Source organism: Colossoma macropomum, unplaced genomic scaffold (assembly GCF_904425465.1).
Source record: "Colossoma macropomum unplaced genomic scaffold, Colossoma_macropomum, whole genome shotgun sequence".
Lineage (NCBI taxonomy): Eukaryota > Metazoa > Chordata > Actinopteri > Characiformes > Serrasalmidae > Colossoma > Colossoma macropomum.
In genome coordinates, this window is record NW_023494810.1 from 34770174 (window position 1) to 34792440 (window position 22267).

General features: G+C 40.9%; 1 protein-coding gene across 1 annotated transcript; it reads left to right on the forward strand.

The window, feature by feature from the left end:
• Positions 1-8847: 8847 nt before the first annotated feature.
• On the forward strand, positions 8848-13910 carry elf3 (E74-like factor 3 (ets domain transcription factor, epithelial-specific)). The gene is made up of 9 exons (XM_036559858.1): positions 8848-8981; positions 9632-9795; positions 10670-10900; positions 11232-11354; positions 11485-11595; positions 12025-12099; positions 12200-12304; positions 12412-12607; positions 12955-13910. The coding sequence occupies exons 2-9, from the start codon at positions 9639-9641 to the stop codon at positions 13058-13060; spliced, it is 1104 nt and encodes a 367-aa protein (XP_036415751.1). The 5' UTR covers positions 8848-8981; positions 9632-9638; the 3' UTR covers positions 13061-13910.
• Positions 13911-22267: the final 8357 nt, after the last annotated feature.

The following is a 22267-nucleotide window of genomic DNA, read 5'->3' on the forward strand; positions in this document are numbered from 1 at the left end:
ATTCACTGCCTGATGACTGAGACACTGTTTTATGATAGTTTTGAGAACTTAAACTCCATTCATGGTGGAGGGATACATGCAGGGTGCTGTGAGGCAAAATAGTCCCCAAAGAAAACTTATTATTTCAGATTTTCCACTATTTTACTCTTTCACTCTTTATTTTATTTTACACTATTCCAGTGAAAGTCTCCTTTAACCAGTCTTATTGGTTCAGACTCGTTCAGAGTGGCACATGCACATATTCACCACCAGGTGGCAGAACATGCTCTCTTTATTATCTGCTGGGCTGAACTCTCACTGTACAGCAGGCCTGCTTTAACAACAACAATGAACAGCCATTACTCATCATATTCCGTCAGTACTGACCGCTGCAGTCTGTGTTTATAGACTACAGAATCATACAGAGTCAGAACCACATTATCAAGCCCATTAGAGATTACTTAAAGGGGAACTCCACCAATTTTTCAAAACTTTCTGCATAATTAAATGGTTAGGCTGTAATCAGAGTGGTTCAGAGTGGTTTGGTGTGAAACGCTCTGTTCTACATAAACTTACCAAGTCAGAACTGTTCACAGTGGTGGTGATAGGAACCAGACGTCCACCTCTAAAAGCTCCCTCACAGAAAGTTCCTACATGAAATGGTTATGAATTCACTGAAACAAAACTAAAATTCAACATATTTGATTTTTTTTCTCTCATTTTGCTAAATCATTTTACTCTTAAAAAAAGATGGTTCTTCAAGGGTTCCGTCTCTATAGAACCATGAACACACAAAGAACCCTTTGCATGATTAAGTGGTTCTTCAGATTGATGGAGAATGTGCTATAGATGGTTCTACGTAGAACCTTTTTAAAAAGGATTCTATATAGCACCAAAAAGGGTTCCACTATTGTTACATTTTTTTTGGTACTATATAGAACCCTTTTGCTAAGAGTGTAGAAATGTGTCGCACTGATACGGCTAAATGAGGGTCACACCAGATACTAATTTCACAACACAACCTGTTTTTTGCAGAGTTTCAGTCAAATGTTTGTAATTTTTGTTCAAAAATGTTAATATTTTGTTCTGTGTATGTTTTCTGATGTCTGAGACACCAGACATGATAGTTTTGAGGAGGTTTTGGTCTTAAAAAAACATTCATGGTGGAGGGATACATGCAGGGCGCTGTGAGGCAAAATAGTCCCCGAAGAAAACTTATTATTTCAGATTTTCCACTATTTTCCATCATCAACATTCCATATAAACTCAGAAGACTCGTGTAGGTTCACTGGTGGTTCTGGATAGAAAATAAAATGTCTATATTTGTGTTGTAGTCATGGCGACCCCTGGTTCCTATCACCACCACTGTAAAGACATCTGAACCATTTCACACCAAACCACTCTGAACCACTCTATTTACATCTCACTGATTCAGGTATGCAGTTAGCACCACGCTAATTACCCATATGGAAAAAACAATATATGAACATGTTTTTTATATATTTGAAACATATTACAAACACTAAAATGTATTTCAGAATATTTTGCCATATAAACCAAACATATTTTAAAACACATTTATTTTAAAATGTATGATGAAATATCAAACACAGACAAAAATAACTGTATGTAAATGTGTTTATCAAATCCATTTAAAAATGTATGAAAATATCCAGAATCCTGTCTGATGCTCTTCACTGTCTGATGCTCTTCACTGTCTGATACCTTTAGAAATTAATTTGTGTTCCAGTATCTTCATTTTAAATCTGATCAAATGATCTTTTAACAGGACAGAAGCGAGTGTTGTGGGTATTGATACTCTGTGAAAATGCAGTTATGATCTGATATCTTGTTTATGTGAAATACATTGTGTGTGAGAGTCTGACTGCAGACGTACATGGTTAACATAAAGTACAGTGCAGATCACAGAAGAACGTTTAGTTACATCTGTAACCTTCATTACACTCAACTGAACACAAATATATTCATTTAAAAATATATTTAGCAAATATATTTTTTGGCCATTTTCATACATTGCAAAAATATATTTGCTAAATACATTTGATTTTTTTTCCATATTAGAATATTTAAGGTGGCAGGGAATTTAAGGTGGCACTGGAGTTAATGCATCAGTAAATTTAAGGTGGCAGTAAATTTAAGATGGTATTGAATTTAATGTGTTAGTAGATTTAATGTATCAGTAAATATGAGCTGGAAGTGAATTTACGGTGGTAGTGAATTTACGGTGGCAGTAAATTTAAGGTATAAACATATTGGATGGTTCTCACAAGCTTCCATTACTTGTTAGCTACATTAGCCTCGTAACTCCAGAGCTAAAGCTAAAGAAGGAAGCTCCAGACACCAGTCGTGTCTCGGCTGATGCTATTTGGGGTATTTTGTGTTGTTGTGCAGCCATGAAAGAGTTTCCACCCCCCGTTATCCCACACCAGCGCTCCTCTCTCAGTTTCTGTCTCTGCACCTCACAGTTTCTGTCTGTCTGACGCCCTCGGTGGTCTGTGGGGGTCCACAGAAACCGGAGCAGAGAATGTTTTAGTAAATGTGTAACAGTGGCTCAGGCTGAGTGACCTCACCCTCACACACACTCTCGCTCCTGTAAACCCTCCTTATGAAGGCCGTATCTGTGTCTGTTACCTCTGATCAGCTTCTTGTCACTTCATAAACTACATCCTGTGAACCTCATATTTCCATTTTTGTCATTTTTCAGTTTTTGACTTGTTTTGAAGGTTGAAATGGAACTGAAGTGAGTTGAACTGAACTGAAGTGAAGTGAATTAACTAAACTGAACTAAAGTTCAACTGAACTGAGCTAAACTGAACTGAACTGAGTTGAACTGAACTGAACTGAGTTAAAATTAACTGAAGTGTTAATACACTGTGTGTATTAACAGGAGAGGAGATACAGTGATGAGGTTCAGCTCAGTTCAGACAGCAGGAGATCAGTACCGTCTCTGCAGTAAGGAGACTCGCTGTAGAGCCGTATATCAGATAGATAATCATCTATCTATCTATCTATCTATCTATCTATCTATCTATCTGTCTGTCTGTCTGTCTGTCTCTCTATCTATATCTATGTTTCTATGTATTTATCTCTATCTCTCTCTCTGTCTGTCTGTCTTTCTTTATCTATCTATCTATCTATCTATCTATCTATCTATCTGTCTGTCTGTCTGTCTGTCTCTCTATCTATATCTATGTTTCTATGTATTTATCTCTATCTCTCTCTCTGTCTGTCTGTCTTTCTTTATCTATCTATCTATCTATCTATCTATCTATCTATCTATCTATCTGTCTGTCTGTCTGTCTATCTATCTATTATGTCTGTCTATCTGTCTATTCATCTCTCTCTCTCTCTCTCTCTCTCTCTCTCTCTCTCTCTCTCTCTCTCTATCTATATATCCGTCTGTCTGCCTGCCTGCCTGTCTGTCTGTCTGTCTGTCTGTCTGTCCTGACAGACAGTGTAATGGAAATGCTGGTGTGTGTTCAGCTCTCTACCTGCTCTCCTGCATTCCTGTGGTGGAGTGGAAATGGGGGCGGGGCTTAGAGCAGTTGTGAAATGTGGGAAGGGACAGGTACAGTTACCTGGACTGGTGTTTTATACCTGCGGGAAAAACTGATGAAAAAGGGTCACGTCACGGAACGGACAAAAACAGAGCCGTCAATCAAACTAACAAAAACACATTCAGACACTCAGAGTAAGCGGTCAGCGGCAAACCGGCTCCAGATTATAGAGCAGGACGTCAGCACTGCTGAATGTTAATGAGAACTGAGGAAATCAGATCAGTGCACTCACTGAGACACCAGAGCGCTGAAGATCCTACTGTTTTCATTACTTACTCAACGTTTCCATTCCACCTTAAACAGTGAAGCTATTACTGCATCATTTAAGGTGGAACGGAGAATCTGAATAAGGAGCCATGTTCAGCCTCGTAGCTGTGTGAGCTGACAGATGCTGAATGTTCTGAGGAAAATGTTTAGATGTTCTCCTTTCCTGACAACAGAGATACAGTCTTGTGCAAAAGTTTAGGCACCCTGGCAGATTACATGTTTAAAATATGAACTTATTGGAGGAAAAAACATGCATGAGTTTTTTTGTTTTTCCCAGAATATTAAGAGAGACAGATACACTTTATTGATTTTGAGGGAAACATTGCAACGTCACAACACACACCGATCAGCCATAACATTATGAGCACCTCCTTGTTTCTACGCTCACTGTCCATTTTATCAGCTCCACTTACTATATAGGTGCACTTTGTAGTTCTACAGTTACAGACTGTAGTCCATCTGTTTCTCTGATACTTTGTTAGCCCCCTTTTACCCTGTTCTTCAGTGGTCAGGACCCCCATGGACCCTCACAGAGCAGGTACTATTTGGGTGGTGGGTCATTCTCAGCACTGCAGTAACACTGACGTGGTGGTGGTGTGTTAGTGTGTGTTGTGCTGGTCTGAGTGGATCAGACACAGCAGTGCTGCTGGAGTTTTTAAACACCTCAGTGTCGCTGCTGGACTGAGAATAGTCCACCAACCAGAAATATCCAGCCAACAGCGTCCTGTGGGCAGCGTCCTGTGACCACTGATGAAGGACTAGAGGATGACCAACACAAACTGTGCAGCAGCAGATGAGCTATCGTCTCTGACTTTACATCTACAAGGTGGACCGACAAGGTAGGAGAGTCTAATAGAGTGGACAGTGAGTGGACGGCTGATCATCACTGAGTCTGATTAACTGCATTATTTACACTGAGCGTTTGTGTGATGTACGATGTCATGCGGCCAGTAAGAGCTTTATAGATAAAAAGATGACCAGCCAGCCTTTTTATACAGTACACAGTGATGGTCACTGTAAGGGTCACCAGTTGATCCTACATGCATCAATCAAACATGTAATTTGACCAGGGGTGCCTAAACTTTTGCACAAGACCATATGAGGTTTGTAATGACAGCCATGATACTCAACAGAAATCTGTTTAGATCTCGTTAAATTTTTATGTGATAAAATTGTGAAGCTGAATGAGGCAGCTGCCAAAGGCCACGCCCACTTTTCTCCTCATTGTGATCTCCCATCAGCACTCAGGTGTGTGAAGCACCTTTGGACCTGAAGAGTTTCAGTATGAGTTTTAATGACAGTCAAATCTCTGTTTATGATAAACTGAAGCTGCACAGGGACTTTTACTACTTACTTGATTCGAAAGTAACAGTGAAAGTCAAACACAGAGAAAGAGAGACTATATGCGCTCCGGGTCCACCAGGGGGCAGCAGAGAGCCGCGGAACGTGGCCTCCAGCACACCTGCGCACACAGGTAAACAGAGTGCACAGGTGAGTACAGATTCATAAACACACACATGCCTGATATACACCAGCACATCACAACAAAACGATCAAAACAAGATATAAAAACAGAAATAAACCGTAAATGATCATAATATCGCCGCTGTCAGGTAACTTTACAGGAAAACATACTTTACTTTTAATGTAAGTCAATGGAACCAGACTTTTTTCAAAGTAATTTTGGGCCGTTTATTTTGGTTCATTTATCATTACATTTGCCCATGATGTAACGAACAACAGGCATTTTCAGATTATGTAAAAAACTGAAAAACAAAAATGGAGATGTTTTGTTCCGACAGCAGTGATATGAAGAATGTATGTCAGATGTATCAGAGTAGATCAGACTAAAGCAGCACACAGCTGGACATTTTACCCTCCAGTGGCTCAAATGCTGCAAGAAATGTATGAATGTTACAGATATGAATCTCCATTCACACACAGTTCTTTAGAAAATGGAATCATACATAAATAAATTTGGTGTGGAGCAACATAGAACCACTAATGCACTTTATGCAAATATGGAAATGGAGGAAGTGCCCATATTTGGCCCATGAGGATGTTTTGGGTCACCAGAAAGTAACTCCACCCCACAATCAACACCGACTGAGAGAACAAACATGTTATTATACACTGTTAGAAATGAAGGTTCTGTTCAGGTACATTTTTTGCTCATCAAGGTACAAACAGTGTAAATGTTCCCTCAAAGCTCCAACAGTGGTTTTAAGGTCTGATTGTGAACCTTAAATTCAGAAAAATTTGGTTCTATATAGAACCATGAATACTGAAAGAACCCTTTACATGCTTAAATGGTTCTTTGCATGGTGAAATGGTTCTTCAGATTGATGGAGAATGTGTTGTATATGGTTTTATATAGCATCAGAAATGGTTCTTCTAGGGTTCTTTAGTAATAAAAAATGGTTCTATATAAAACCATGAGCACTCAAAGAACCCTTTGCATGATTGATTAAATGGTTCTCTGCATGGTGAAATGGTTCTTCAGCTTGATGGAGAATGTGTTGTAAATAGTTCTATATAGCATCAAAAAGGATTCTTCTAGGGTTCTTTAGAAAAATTTGGTTCTATATAGAACCATGAACAATCAAAGAGCCCTTCGCATGTTTAAATGGCTCTCTGCATGGTGACATGGTTCTTCAGATTGATGGAGGATGTGTTGTATATGGTTCTATAGAGCACCGAAAAGAGTTGCCCTCATATCGTAACAATAGAAGAACCCATTTTGGTGCTATCTAGAACCCTTTTCAAAAAAGTTCTGCATAGAACCATATACATCATGTTTTCCACCAATTGGAAGAACGTTTTCACCATGCAAAGAACCATTTAAGTATGCAGATAGTTCTTTGAGTGTTAATGGTTCTATATAGAACCACTGCCTTTACTAAAGAACCCTTTAAAAGCCATAGTTTTTAGGGGTATAACTGGTTATATGTATAACTAATTAAATTGTAATCATTTTTTTCTTTTTAAATGTGTATTTTAAACTATTTTATAACTTCGAGGTAACTATTTAGTCGCTGTTGAAGTATTTTAGTAAAATTATAAAATACACTTTTAAAAAACTCGATTTGAATCCTCTCCACCTTCTCTATGTGCTTTTACTTGTTTATCTTTTTGGCTCTCGACCCACCACAAACATACACTTAGGCCCCCCAAAACAAAACAATTACACGGTGGTGTAATATAGATAACAAAAAACAATGCAATATTTATTTTTCACTTTTAAAAACAGACTTTTATTTTGGCCAAAAAGTGCATACTTTATTCTATAATATTATTAATTATATCTGAGGGGGACTAACATTAGGGGACTTTTTTTGGCCAAACAATGAACTCATACTTTATTCAGTTTTATAATCAATTATAACTGACATTCACAAACACACTGCAGACATTCCAGAGTTACTGCACCCTTTAAATTAAATATTATTTTCCAAATAAACTGCAGTCCAGTCTAGTCCAGAGAGTCCAATGTGCGCTGATTAATATCTGACTCAGTTAAATAAACTGAATCACTGACTGACCTACATTTAATATTCAATATTCAACAGAAGGGCCTTTCCTCGATAACACTCAGCTCAGCGCAGAGCTAATCAGGCATGGATTACTGAGAACAATCAGCTGCAGATAAACAGCAGATTAACTGATAGACACCGAATGACGTTCAGACATTTTTATATTATTATTGTCTCTGTAAACTCTGTACTTTTATTTCAGTGCTAAGTTTTGTTTAAAAACAAAAGGGTCAAAATCATGAAACGCCCAACAGAAAACCAAAGTCCAATCAGGATTGTTCTCTCTGTGGTATCTAGGTAGATTTAGCTGAGCTGCTCTCTCATTGGTTAGGACTTCAGGAGCTGGACTGAAGGCCTCACACGTTAGATTCATTACCAACATATCACGCTTTGATTTACAATGATAGGAAAAACCATCACTCTAGTCCTTCTGGAAGTTCTAGGTAACTGACTGTGAATGTGAGTCATAGTCTAAACAGGTTCCAGTTAGTTGTTAGGAAAGTTAAACAGTGGCCGCAGCTCTATGCAGGACTCTGTACTGAAGGAGTCACTGTAACACTGACACACACAAGGTCTGAACTGAAGCTCTAATAGTCACAGTTCACCACTGATAGACACAATTGGATATATAATATAGTAATATAGTTTATAATATACAATAAATATATAGTATATATTATAATGTAATATATAACCAAGTTAATTTGTTTAATTTTAAAATTAAAATAAAAAATGCACATGAATGCGAATGTGAGCTGCTGTTTAATTTACTTCTTTATGCAGGGTCAACGAACATGCTTGTGCCCAGGTGCCTGTGTGTGTTCGTGTGTATGTGCCTCTGTGTGTGTGTGTGTGTGTGTGTGTGTGTGTGTGAAAAGCACCAGCACTGAGAAAACATCATTCAGACCTGCATCAAACCGAAACCTGCGATAAAACAGCAGAAACACTCACACACACTGAGTAAACAGTAAATATTAACGTGAATGATTTCATCCCCCCACCCCCCACCACCACCCCCCCCACACACACACACACCTCAAGTGTGCAAACACTCACTGAACTGTTGGGGTGAGGAAAGTGTTGAAAACGGGGCCGAGTCAATATACAGAGAGAGAGAGAGAGAGAGAGAGAGAGAGAGAGAGAGAGAAATAAGGGTGGAGATAAAGAGAAAGAGATAAACAAAACAGAGAAAAAAGAAAAAGATAGAGGGAGAGAGAAAGAGAGAGAGAGAAAGAGAGAGAGAGAGAGAGAGAGAGACAGACAGTACATGAGAGTGTAAAATGGTGAGGGTTTATTTTGTTGTTAACAATTCCCAGGAAAGTGAGAGAGTGAGCGAGCGAGCGAGAGAGAGAGATAGAGCGTCAGACGTGTGAGGGGAGGTGTTTGTCCTGTTTCTGTGGAATTCCCCCTCCCAGCAACGCTCACCTGGCTCCGCCCCCCTCCCAGCACTATAAAAGCCTGCAGGTAAAAGTAGATCAGGTAAACGCAGAGACAGCAGCACCTGAGCCACACTCACACACTCACCACTCGCCGAGAGGTGGACGCGCTCTGAGTGGATTATAATCTGACCTTTTCACCCTGACTGGACCTTTATATCTCTCCCCCACCTGCACTGGCAGACCAGGTAACACTCTCACCTTCCTGCACCAATTAAACACAATTATCTCCTCAGTGATCAGAATAGGAAAGGACTGGAAGTAGCATCGATTAATGCCTATTTTTATTGCTATAATGCATAAAAACAATGCATACTGTTATATAGATGCTTAATATATGGTATCATTGCTATAAAATGCATATAACAGTGAGTAATGTACAGTGTAAGTGCTATAAAGTGCATATAACATTGAATAATGCACAGTATAATTGCTATAAAGTGCATGTAACAGTGTACAATGTACAGTATAATTGCTAAATTGACATAACATTGAGTAAAGTTGAGTATAGTTGCAATAATTTAATAAAAATTATAAAGATGAATAATGTACAGTATAATTGCAATAAAGTGCATATAATGATGAATAATGTACAGTATAATTGCAATAAAGTGCATATAACGATAAATAGTGTACAGTATAATTGCAATAAAGTGCATATAACAATGAATAATGTACAGTATAATTGCAATAAAGTGCATATAACAGTGAATAATCTACATATAAAAGTGCTCTTTATAAATCACATATCTCTGTACTTCAAACTGTAATTTAACATGTCGAATAACATTCCTGAGAACGTTTTAACTAAAGCAACAAATGCATTCGATCGTTTCAGAACCACGATGGATTCAAGTGAACTGAGTCGAATCCTCAACAACGCCAACGCTAACCTGTACCCATCTGAGTCCCAGCCCACCCTGACCACCATGATGGTTCCCAGCATGCTCCGCACCCCCCATAACCTCGACATGTCCTACTCCAACAGCTTCAACACGCTGGGTAAGAAACCTCCCTCACCACCTGCACTGCTCTCCAGGTTAGAGGAGGTGACTGGCATTTGCGCTAAACCTCACGAAACCTCAGCCCAAACGTGCCTCAGCTTCATTACTCAGGTTTGGCTGCCAGGATTCAGACTGACTGATTTGCCACAAAACAGGAGTGGACAAGCCAGATACACCTCCATTTAAACATCGTCAAACTCAGCACATGCTAAAAAAGCCTAACCGCTCTCTAGGAGCTAGCACAGTGCTTAGCAAACATGTGTAAAATTGAGGAGAACCGGCCGCGGCGTTCCTTTAAGGATGTGGGAACGTGTACAGTGTGTGGCAATCAAGCTCCAAGCAAGCAAGTTAACGATCTGTATCCTCTGTTAGCCAACGTCTTATCTTAGCAGAGCGTTAGCGGGAAAACACGCAGTTAGCGAGACAGGGCTGGGCTTCACAATGACTTCACCTGCTAGCTGAAAAATCATTAACCCGGGGAATGTTTAACGTTCCCTCGCTGCTAGTCCGCAGGAATGCGCCCTTTTCATCGCTGTGTGTGTTTTTTTAATGACACAAGTTTGATGGACCAGCCCAGCGCTGGTTCTAAAACCCGGGCACCTGTATGGGCAGTTTTACAGGCACAGATGGCAAACAGATAAGGCCGTGCCAGTGGTTGTTTTGCTTAAGGTGAAGCAGTTAAAGCAGTTTTGCGCAGGTATCCTGAAGTCAAGCCCTGTGTTTACCAAAGCTTTGGCTAATAAACCTGAGCTTGACCTCTGCACTTGTCCTCCCACGTCCCATAAAGTGGAGGAACGGCTTTGTGACTGACTTCGTCTGACTGTGCCGGTGTTTCTGAGGCTAATCTGCTAACTCTTCCCCTTCCCCTGCAGGCCCTTGGCACCAGGTGAACCCGCAGTACTGGACCAAGAGGAACGTTCTGGAGTGGATTGAGTTCCATGTAGAGGAAAGCAAATACGATGCTAGCTTGCTAAGTCTGGAGTACTGCAACATGGATGGAACCATGCTGTGCCAGCTTAGCAGAGACATCATGACTGGCATGTTTGGGCCGCTGTTTGGAGAACGTCTCTACCAGAGCCTCGAGGTCCTCAAAGCTAAATACAGTAAGTTACCTCACACTCCTTCTTGAATGCCTTAAGCTCTTTCCTACCTGCTAATAAGCTAATATAATCGGCAAAAGTCCTGGAGCACCTATATTTTGGTGTTTTTTCCCCACTTTAACACACCCGATCTAAATAATCAAGCGTTAACAAGCCTTTCCTGAAAAATGAGCTAATAAACCAATCTTCTCTTAGTTTGTTAGCGCGTTAGCGCATGGAAAAAGCAAGGCTACTCCAGCACAGCGCTTTGGAATCCTTTATATTTGGTAGCTAGGGGCACTTTTTCATCACTCTGGATTCAGTGGTTGACCGTGTTCCTTGCTCTCGTCCACAGCAGACGACCTCACGCAGAACTGCACCCTGAACGAAACATATGAGCTTCTGGACAGCTTCCTCCTGGACTTTCCTCAGGGTCTCGGTCTGCTGGACACTGTGGTCGTTAACAGCTTGCCCACAGGTGAGCTGCCCATCGAACTCACCTGTGCTACAAACAAAAAGAGCCTCTACGCACTTATTGCTAGTTTATGTTAATGGTAATGCTAGTTTAATCCTAATAGTTTAATCTTTAATCTCTTGCCTGATTGTAGATAAGAAAGAGGCTGACTTTGGCTACTTCAACGAGTACAAGACCCAGCTGACACCGGGCAGTGACAACGGCTACGACTCTTATTCCGAGAGTCTTCAGAGCTCCACAGCAGGTCAGCAACTCCTCCGCTAATCTGCTAATCTTAACCTTATAAACTCGCATGTGGGTCCACTCTTCAGTTCCTCACTCAGAACTACTGCACTCTGATTGTAGATACTGTATCAGTATCTACTGTAGACAGTAGATACTGAATGGTTATGTAGTAGATGAATCTACTGAATGTATTAGTAGATACTTAATATATTCAGAATAGATACTGAATAACTTATAGTAGATACTAAATATTTCAGAATAGATACTGGATAACTTATAGTAGACACTAAATATTTCACTAAATATTCTAAATAATTCACAGTAGAAACTCATAAAGCCTTATGAATACTAAGTGAATAACTAGCCTGCTTATAGGAGATGAATTATCATTTTAATGTGTTTGAATGTGTTCTTATTGGTTGTTCTCCGTCTCTCTCTCTCTTTACAGGCAGTTTTCTGAACCCGAGTTCGCCAGAATCCACCATGAGCGACTCTGATCCGGAATACTACCCCATCCCAACAAGTACGTCCAGACTTCCAGAAGCTCGTTCCACTAATCACTCTGTATTTTACATGTGCTGGAATCTTTTATTAACGTTTGCTCCCGATCTGTTCTCCCACAGAGAGCTTTGTGAAGCAGGAGCCGGTGGAGAAGAAAAAGAGAGGCAGACCTCCCAAACTCAGCCGCGGATCCGAACACTTCCTGGAGACCAAGAAGAACAAACACGGTGAGTGGACCCACAGTGGCTGGACCGCCTTCAAAATCAATAGCGGTTAACCTTCAGCTGTTGATCGAGGGTCTTCGGCATTAATTAACTTTCCGTTCTGCCGACAGCGCCCCGCGGTACGCACCTGTGGGAGTTTATCCGGGACATCCTGATCCACCCGGAGAAGAACCAGGGCCTGATGAAGTGGGAGGACCGCAGAGACGGCGTTTTCAAGTTCTTGAAGTCAGAGGCCGTGGCTCAGCTCTGGGGCCAGAAGAAGAAGAACAGCAGCATGACATACGAGAAGCTCAGCAGAGCCATGAGGTGAGCATGGAGCTAATTAGTGACGCTAATGACTTAGCGGCAATGAATCTGAGTTATATATCAGTGATGACAGCAATCCAACTTCACAACGATTTGATTTGATTACAGTTCTTTAGGAAAAGATTCAGTGTTCAATTTCGTCACGGTTTGATTGATTTTTTTTGGCACAACGTTTTTGGGGATTTTTATGCTTGAAAACAGCCTTAAAAATTCATTTAGCCTGAATTTTAATGCAGTTATAATCAAATCCAGCTGCATGCGGTTCAGACCGATGCACTACACTAAACTGATTAGAACCAAGCCAAGTCTATCTGCACTCAAACACTAACTCGTTCTTCGTCCTCCAGGTACTACTACAAGCGTGAGATCCTGGAACGGGTGGACGGCCGCAGGCTCGTCTACAAGTTCGGGAAGAACTCGAGCGGCTGGAAGTTGGAGGAGGTGGGGGTGTGAAGGGAACGGCTCGGGATCGAGACGGAAGCTGACGGAGGGAGGAACCGCAAGCTCGGACGGACTCTCTCGCACTTGAACGTAGAAGCTCGAGACTCCTACCATGAAGGACTGTAACACTGAGACGTTCTGGTCTGAAGGCCCTTTTGTACAGAGACAAACTTCCCGAACGTGGGGAACTGACATACAGACAAACTGTAAGCCACTTTTGGCTAAAGTAGGTTTTATGAACCAACAATAATAATAGTAATAATAATAATGTTGTGTTGTAATTCTTGTGTTTTCTGATTGACACTGCTCTGGTCCAATGGGCACGCTGGCGTGACCAAGCAAAAACTCGCTAGATGTCCTGGAATGACGTCTAGCCGGCGAATACGTGTTTACTGAAAGTAAATGACCGTTTGGGAAACGGACGTATTCTCAGATCGCGCAACCGCTCCGGAGAAACATCAGAGTTGAAGGTTTATGTACAAAATGTTGTTTTATTTTGGCGAGATGTGGAACAAACTCTGCCTGAGTTACGATGAAGATAAGAATTTAAGAATTCTACCACGTTGCTGTCTATGAAGTTAAACTTAGCTGTACTACTCTTTGACTTTTCTACAGTGCAGGACGTTACTGTGTTTATTCTCTGCTCTGCTTTGGTGTCAATCAGTTGAAAATCAGAATTGTGTTTGGGGTGATTACTGTGTTATTCTATTCAGCTGGACTGTGATTTAATCACAAATTCTGTATGAGAATTACTTCTCAGATTGTATCGCTCAAGAGACATTTGCTACTATGTATGACATCCTGTGTGTTTTGTTTTTATATCAGATATTTTCTAAAATAAAGTTCATGATATGCCATCATATTTGCTCTGTTGTCTTAAATGAATGTGACACAGTCTTTTGGCTTGTGTAATGGAATAAATCTGATTTGAATCGACACGTAATTCTTCACGAATCTGCTCCTTTTGGTTGAGACGCGCCTCATTTTCTCCAGAACACTTCGATTCATAAACTGTCAGTGATGCGTACAGCTGTAACAGCAGCTGTTTCCGTTACTGACTTTTGCTCTCTGGTTTATGATTATTGGACAGTCTTCTATTCCCACCAGTTACCACACCCTGCTCATACACACAGGGGCAGAGGTGGGTGGAATAGCTTTGATCAATGCTGAAGTAAAAGTAAAAGTGATTTCCCAAGAAACAACTTGAGCAGAAATACAAAAGTAGCAGGTCTAAAATCGTATTTAAGTACCGTTTAACCATAGAACTGCAGTAAAACTTCTTACTGCGTTCAGCTTCCATCAGCACAGGATCTGAAGCCGGTATAGGTCTGTTCTTCACTTTTTGGGATTATTTTGGTCTAAAATATAACACTAAAGCTCCAAAGTAGGAGATGTGACCAATCACAAAGCAGTGCAGATACTGTCATCATGAAAACAAAGGAAAGGAAATGTAACTGGGTAAAAAGCAAATTCCTTTACTCGCCAACATCCTTGAGCAGAAGTAAAGGTTTTATGGTCTGGAGAGCACAAATCCATCAGGGAGTTCAGGACTGACCTCCTGCCCTGGAAAGAATCCAAAACCAGCTTGATCGAGTCCACAGAGGACTGGTGAGATTCCAGATGTTGTGCGTGATGCACCTCGTTCATCTAAGAGAAAATGGGGGATTCAGGTCACCGAGTGAGTGAGAAAGTTTAAAGTAACAGTGGCACATTTGGGCCTAATCTGTGCCACCTTTGGCACTTACAGCTCAGTTACGGCACTGGCAAGTGTTGTGTGGGCCAGATGTGGGCCAAATGTCATGAGCCAGGCTAGACTTGGGTTACGGCACATGGGCTGGACGTGGGCCAAATATCATGAGCCGAGCTAGACTTGGGTTACAGCATGTGTTCAGTGAGCCAGATGTGGGCCAAATGTCATGAGCCGGGCTGGAGTTGGGTTGTGGCACATGTTATGTGGGCCAGATGTGGGCCAAATGTCATAAGTCTGGCTAGACTTGGGTTGCAGCAAGTGGGCCATATGTGGTCCTATTGATAACTTTTGAAGCACTTCATGGTTTAGCGCCACCTCTGAACTTTTACAACTCTACATTGGGGTTCGGCCTCTTAGATCCTCGTGTTTCACACTGCTTACCGTCCCCACATCCACGATGAAAATCAAAGGTGTTTGTCCTTTTGCTGTCAGGGGAACATAGCAAACTCTCTAAGTACGATCATCTGCGGACCTGAAGAACACAGAGGCCACACTGGGGACCAAGGGCCAGATTCGTGAAAGTGTCTTAAGAAAGAAAGTCTTCTTAAATGTGTGTTTTTTCTGAACTTCATTCTAAAGTTACAAATAACATCTTAAGATTGCTCTTATTTTCTTTTCTGAAGTATTTTCTTAAGAATAATTCTAAGAACGAGTGGTATTCTTGAAAACATTATGTTCTATTATGTTTTATTAACCTTATGATAGACTCTCACTCGTCTCAGGCTGTGAGTTGATGAGGTGAGCATCTAAATTAGTCATAGATGCTGCCTCTGCTGCTCCCCAACCTCGTCCTTCACCCCCCAATTATCATATTTTCCTATTAGGATGTTTTCCTGTTGGCTGTTTCTTCTTCCATCAGCTCTAGATTTTGTTTGCTAATTTTTTTAAATGCTTGGTTTGATGTTTTTGCTACATTTTGCTCCTCTGAGTGGATTAAACTAAATATAACATTTAAGTAACAGTTAATACAAATTCAAAATGTCTCGCGTCGTTTATGCTATGTGGTGAAATGCAACGTAGCCGACATAAGAAAACAATGAAGATTTAGAAAATTATTCAGGTTATCTTTAAAGAATTTTTGAGAACTTCTTAAGTTTTTTCAGGAATTGCATTTAAGAACATTCATATAAACTTCTTAGTGTTTGTCTTAAGAACCTTTCGCAAGAAAGCTTTCGTGAATCCGGCCCCAGACCTGTAGCACTGCATGGTTCAGTTTTCCCGGAATCCTCATGTTTGTTCACGTAGGGCCCAGATAATTAGCTTTTTTAACGCATCTGGACTTTTAACTGTGTGCTTTGATTGCTTTTGGTTGTAAAATTTTACTATAAATAATGTAGTGGTAGGCGTTCACATGGTAGGCGTTCACACTCCTAAAAGGACTTAGGACTTATTTAATGTTGTTGATGTTGGTCTGTTAGTCTAAGGTTTGCGTATTTGTTTATTTGGTTATTCTGTGCTGGGGATGTGGGTGTTTTGTGTTGGTCACTGTCAGAGTGAAGCCTGTGGTGGTGACCGACTGTTAATGAGGTTAATATAGAAGCCACTCACTGCTATGGTGCTGTATTATAATTTTGGATATTTCTGGTGAGAAAGAGACTGATAGTACAGCATGCTGTTCCAGGTAAGCAAGTTTTGAATATTGAACCATAACACAGTCGTAATGTAACGTAGCCTTAATACTAATAATTAGCATAAAACATAATCATGTGATGGATCAGGTGGTATGGTCACTTGGTGGTATGCCACTGCACAGGATGCACTCTGTCTGCTCTGGCCCTGAGAAAACACGAGAACCGGTCAGTGACCTTACTGTGGGTAAATAATAAACAGCTTTTCTGTTGATCACGTTCAGCTCACAAGAGGTGTTCAAGACCTTTTCCTTCAAGATCTTTTCCTGGAGGGACGTTTGAGGTCCAAACAAAGTCCTTAGACATTTAAGTGTCTGCTGTCAGATCAATCCTGCTTAGCTGCACTAGCAAAACTCACTTTGTTTTCAATCTTAAATGGGTTAGAAAAAACAGTACATACTGACCCAAAACTCTCTGACCAACACCAATACTTTCCAGGCAACACCAACACTTTCCAACCAACACCAATTCTTGATCAAACACCAACACTCTCCAACAAATACCAACACTCTACATCCAACACCAACACTCTCCAAACAACACCAACACTCTTCATCCAACATCAACACTCTACATCAAACATGAACATCAAAACTCTCCAACCAACACCAACACTCTTCAATCAACAGCAACACTCTACATCCAACAGCAACACCCTCCAACTGACACCAACACCCTCCAACCAACACCAACACTCTCCAACCAACACTAACACTCTCCAAACAACACCAACACTCTACATCCAACATCAACACTCTTCAACCAACACTCTACATCAAACACGAACACCAACACCCTCCAACCAACACTTTCCAACCAACACCAACCCTTAACCAAACACCAACACTCTCCAACCAACACCAACACTCTACATCCAACATCAACACTCTTCAACCAACACTCTACATCAAACACGAACACCAACACCCTCCAACCAACACTTTCCAACCAACACCAACCCTTAACCGAACACCAACACTCTCCAACCAACACCAACACTCTACATCCAACAGTCTTCAACCAACATTCTACATCAAACACGAACATCAACCCTTGATCAAACACCAACACTCTCCAACTAACACCAACACTCTACATCCAACACTCTTCAAACAACACTCTACATCAAACACGAACACCAACCCTTGATCAAACACGAACACTCTCCAACTAACACCAACACTCTACATCCAACACTCTTCAAACAACACTCTACATCAAACACGAACACCAACCCTTGATCAAACACCAACACTCTCCAACTAACACCAACACTCTACATCCAACATCAACACTCTTCAAGCAACACTCTCCATCAAACACGAACACCAACACCCTCCAACCAACACCAACACTTTCCAACCAACACCAACCCTTAACCAAACACCAACACTCTCCAACCAACACCAATACTCTACATCCAACAGTCTTCAACCAACATTCTACATCAAACACGAACACCAACCCTTGGTCAAACACCAACACTCTCCAACTAACACCAACACTTTACATCCAACACTCTTCAAACAACACTCTACATCAAACATGAACACCAACCCTTGATCAAACACCAACACTCTCCAACTAACACCAACACTTTTCAACCAACACCAACCCTTGATCAAACACCAACACCCTCCAACCAACACCAACACCCTCCAACCAACACCAACACTTTCCAACCAACACCAACCCTTAACCAAACACCAACACTCTCCAACCAACACCAACACTCTACATCCAACAGTCTTCAACCAACATTCTACATCAAACACGAACACCAACCCTTGGTCAAATACTAACACTCTCCAACTAACACCAACACTTTACATCCAACACTCTTCAAACAACACTCTACATCAAACACGAACACCAACCCTTGATCAAACACCAACACTCTCCAACTAACACCAACACTTTTCAACCAACACCAACCCTTGATCGAACACCAACACCCTCCAACCATCATGAAAGGCCATATTCTTAGACTGTAGACCTAGACCCTCTCTGAAGAAACATCAGAGGGTTGAAGGTTTATGTACAAAATGTTTTTGGTACAGATTGAAGGTTTAGATTCTGCACTTTCCACACAGGTCTTCACTTGTTTCAGTGAACTACAAGTCAAAAATAATCATATAAAATTACAGCATGCTTTTGTTATCACGAGTGAAATCTGACACTTTTATGGGTTCAACTCACGTGTATGGATTAGCACTAACAGGCTAAACAAGTTAGGCCCAGTGCAACAAAACACTCCAACCAGCACCAACACTCTGCAACCAACACCAACGCTCTCCATCAAACACCAACACTTTCCAAATCAACACCAACACTCTCCAACCAGCACCCACACTCTCCACCAAACACCAACACTAACACTCTCCAACCAACATCAACACCAACACTCTCCAAACAACACCAACATTCTCCAAACAACACCAGCACTCTCCATCAAACACCAGCACTCTCCAGCCAACATCAACACCAACATTCTCCAAACAACACCAGCACTCTCCATCAAACACCAACACTCTCTAACCAATACTAACACTCTCCAACCAACACTCTCCATCAAACACCAACACTTTCCAAACAACACCAACACTCTCCATCAAACACCAACACTCTCCAAACAACACCAACACTCTCCAACCAACACCAACACTCTCCAACCAATACTAACACTCTCCAACCAACACTCTCCATCAAACACCAACACTTTCCAAACAAAACCAACACTCTCCAACCAACACCAACATTCTCCAAACAACACCAACACCCTCCAAACAACACCAGCACTCTCCATCAAACACCAACACTCTCCAACCAACACCAACATTCTCCAAACAACACCAACACCCTCCAAACAACACCAGCACTCTCCATCAAACACCAACACTCTCCAACCAATACTAACACTCTCCAACCAACACTCTCCATCAAACACCAACACTTTCCAAACAACACCAACACTCTCCAACCAACACCAACACTCTCCAAACAACACCAGCACTCTCCATCAAACACCAACACTCTCCAACCAATACTAACACTCTCCAACCAACACTCTCCATCAAACACCAACACTTTCCAAACAACACCAACACTCTCCAACCAATACCAATACTCTCCAAACAACACCAGCACTCTCCATCAAACACCAACACTCTCCAACCAATACTAACACTCTCCAACCAACACTCTCCATCAAACACCAACACTTTCCAAACAACACCAACACTCTCCAACCAACACCAACACTCTCCAAACAACACCAGCACTCTCCATCAAACACCAACACTCTGTTTTGGTGAGATGTAGAACAAACTCTGCCTGAGTTACAACGAAGATAAGAATTCTACCACGTTGCTGTCTATGAGGTTAAACTACTCTGACTTTTCTACAGTGCAGGACGTTACTGTGTTTATTCTCTGCTCTGCTTTGGTGTCAATCAGTTGAAAATCAGAATTGTGTTTGGGGTGATTACTGTGTTATTCTATTCAGCTGGACTGTGATTTAATCACAAATTCTGTAGGGGAATTACTTCTCAGATTGTATCGCTCAAGAGACATTTGCTACTGTGTATGACATCCTGTGTGTTTTGTTTTTATATCAGATATTTTCTAAAATAAAGTTCATGATATGCCATCATATTTGCTCTGTTGTCTTAACTGAATATGAAACAGTGTTTTGGCTTGTGTAATGGAATAAATCTGATGTGAATCGGCACGTAATTCTTCATGACTCTGCTCCTTTCAGCTGAGACGCGCTTCATTTTCTCCAGAACACTTTGATTCAGAAAGTTCCAGTGATTCTGTGGAGTTCAACGCTTGATAGTGTCAGATTTCAACACTGATAACAAAAAAACAGGCTGGAATCTTATATGAGTTATTTTTGACTTGTGGTTCACTGAAACAAGTGGGGACCTGAGTGGAAGTGTAGATTCTAAACCTTCAATCTGTATCACATTCAAATCTGTCACTAAAGAATGTAAATCTAATGAAAATATAATTTGTTACATAATGAACTTTAACTGAATAAGTAATTATGTTTGAACAGTGTTATTTTTTTACATTTCTATTACATTTAATTACTGTTCTTTTACTGCTCTGTTGAAAACGAGATTTGGACAGTACAGCAGATGGACAATAATGACTGTAGGGGTTAATGATGAGCCTGTGAGGGTTAAAGTGCCGTCGGTGAAGTGTCGTCTCATTCTCTCGTGTTTTGGCAGCTCCAGAAATGAACAATTTACTCGAGATTAAAAGAGATTAAGTGAAACGTGGATAAATCTCAGAGATGAATTCCCCTCTTAAACTCCACAGTCAGAGTTCTCAGCTGGCAGCTTTCATCTGTAAACAAACACAGCAAGGCTTCACTGCTCTGTCTGTCTGTCTGTCTGTCTGTCTGTGTGGAGTTTTCTGAGAGTAAATAATCTGTAAAGCTGTTTTAAAAACACTGTTTTTAATAAACGTGATTGTGATTGTTCTGTGTGACTTTTTTAATACTTTTAATACTGACCATTTCCTTCGCCCCCTGGAGGAAGTCCAGTTTTTACAGTAACTGTCAAATGTCTAGCACATCTAATCATATCTAATCAATCCTCCATTAAGTTAAATCGGTTTCATTGATCAATTAATCAATGAAATCAGTTTAATCGATGCTTTATTAAGTTCAATGAGTTTAATCAATCCTCCATTAATTAAAATGAATTTCATCGATCCTTCATTAAGTTCAATGAGTTTAATCAATCATCCTTTAGGTTCATGGAGTTTAATCAATCAGGTGAATCAAGACTTCATTTAATCAAGCCTGGACAAAAACAAACAAAACATTCTTGTTTTGTTTTGCTGTATTTATGTTTGTTGGTGTTTATTCTGATGTTAAATACATTTTGAATGGAAAAAACACACTTTCTGGCCGGATAAAGGGTTTAAGGAGTTTTTGTGGCTCTAATGCAGAGCCGAATGTATCTGTACTCAGAGCTGAATGTATCTGTACTCAGAGCTGAATGTATCTGTACTCAGAGCCGAATGTATCTGTATGCAGAGCTGAATGTATCTGTACTCAGAGCTGTATGTATCTGTACGCAGAGCTGAATGAGCCACAGGCTGAGTTTTATGCTCTGTAATTAAACACTGCTTATGTTACTCAAACAAAGACACATAGAACACATTAAGGTTTGGTCAGACGTCTGGACTGTCAGTCATGGTATAGGTCGCTGTCCGGGTTACATGTCGTTCTCCAGCAAATCTCAAAGCTCTGCTCTCCACCAGACTCCAGACAGCACAATGTATAAACCCCCGCAAACCTGCTCAGACACTCTCCACACAATAGATAACACAATAGATGCGTTGTGTAAACCGTCATCTGTCATTTACCTGCTGCAGGTGAATCAACTGTCTGAGCGTCAGTCTGCATTGTTCCTGTGTGCTAATGAACGCATGTTACCTTCGTCATGAATGAGGTGCAGGGCCCAGAGGTCACCAAGAGGTTACCATAGTAACAGAGCATATTCATCATGAAACCTGTGGATTTAAAATCCCATTCAATTCAATGAGTCTGTTCTATAGTTTCTCATTAGGCTGAGAAACTGTACTGGAATCACCACTCGCTGGCCACTTTATTAGAAACACCCACCTTGTGCTTCCACTCGCTGGCCACTTTATTAGAAACACCCACCTTGTGCTTCCACTCACTGGCCACTTTATTAGAAACACCCACCTTGTCCTTCCACTCAATGGCCACTTAATTAGAAACACCCACTTTGTGCTTCCACTAACTGGCCACTTTATTCAAAACACCCACCTTGTGCTTCCATTATCTGGCCACTTTATTAGA

What these genes read in the sequence shown, in the direction of transcription:
- elf3 (XM_036559858.1), top strand. Translation starts at nt 9,639, where the DNA reads ATGGATTCAAGTGAACTGAGTCGAATCCTCAACAACGCCAACGCTAAC. An exon ending in CAACAGCTTCAACACGCTGG is followed by an intron (nt 9,796 to 10,669) that starts GTAAGAAACCTC and finishes CTTCCCCTGCAG; the next exon opens with GCCCTTGGCACCAGGTGAAC. An exon ending in AAGCTCAGCAGAGCCATGAG is followed by an intron (nt 12,608 to 12,954) that starts GTGAGCATGGAG and finishes TTCGTCCTCCAG; the next exon opens with GTACTACTACAAGCGTGAGA.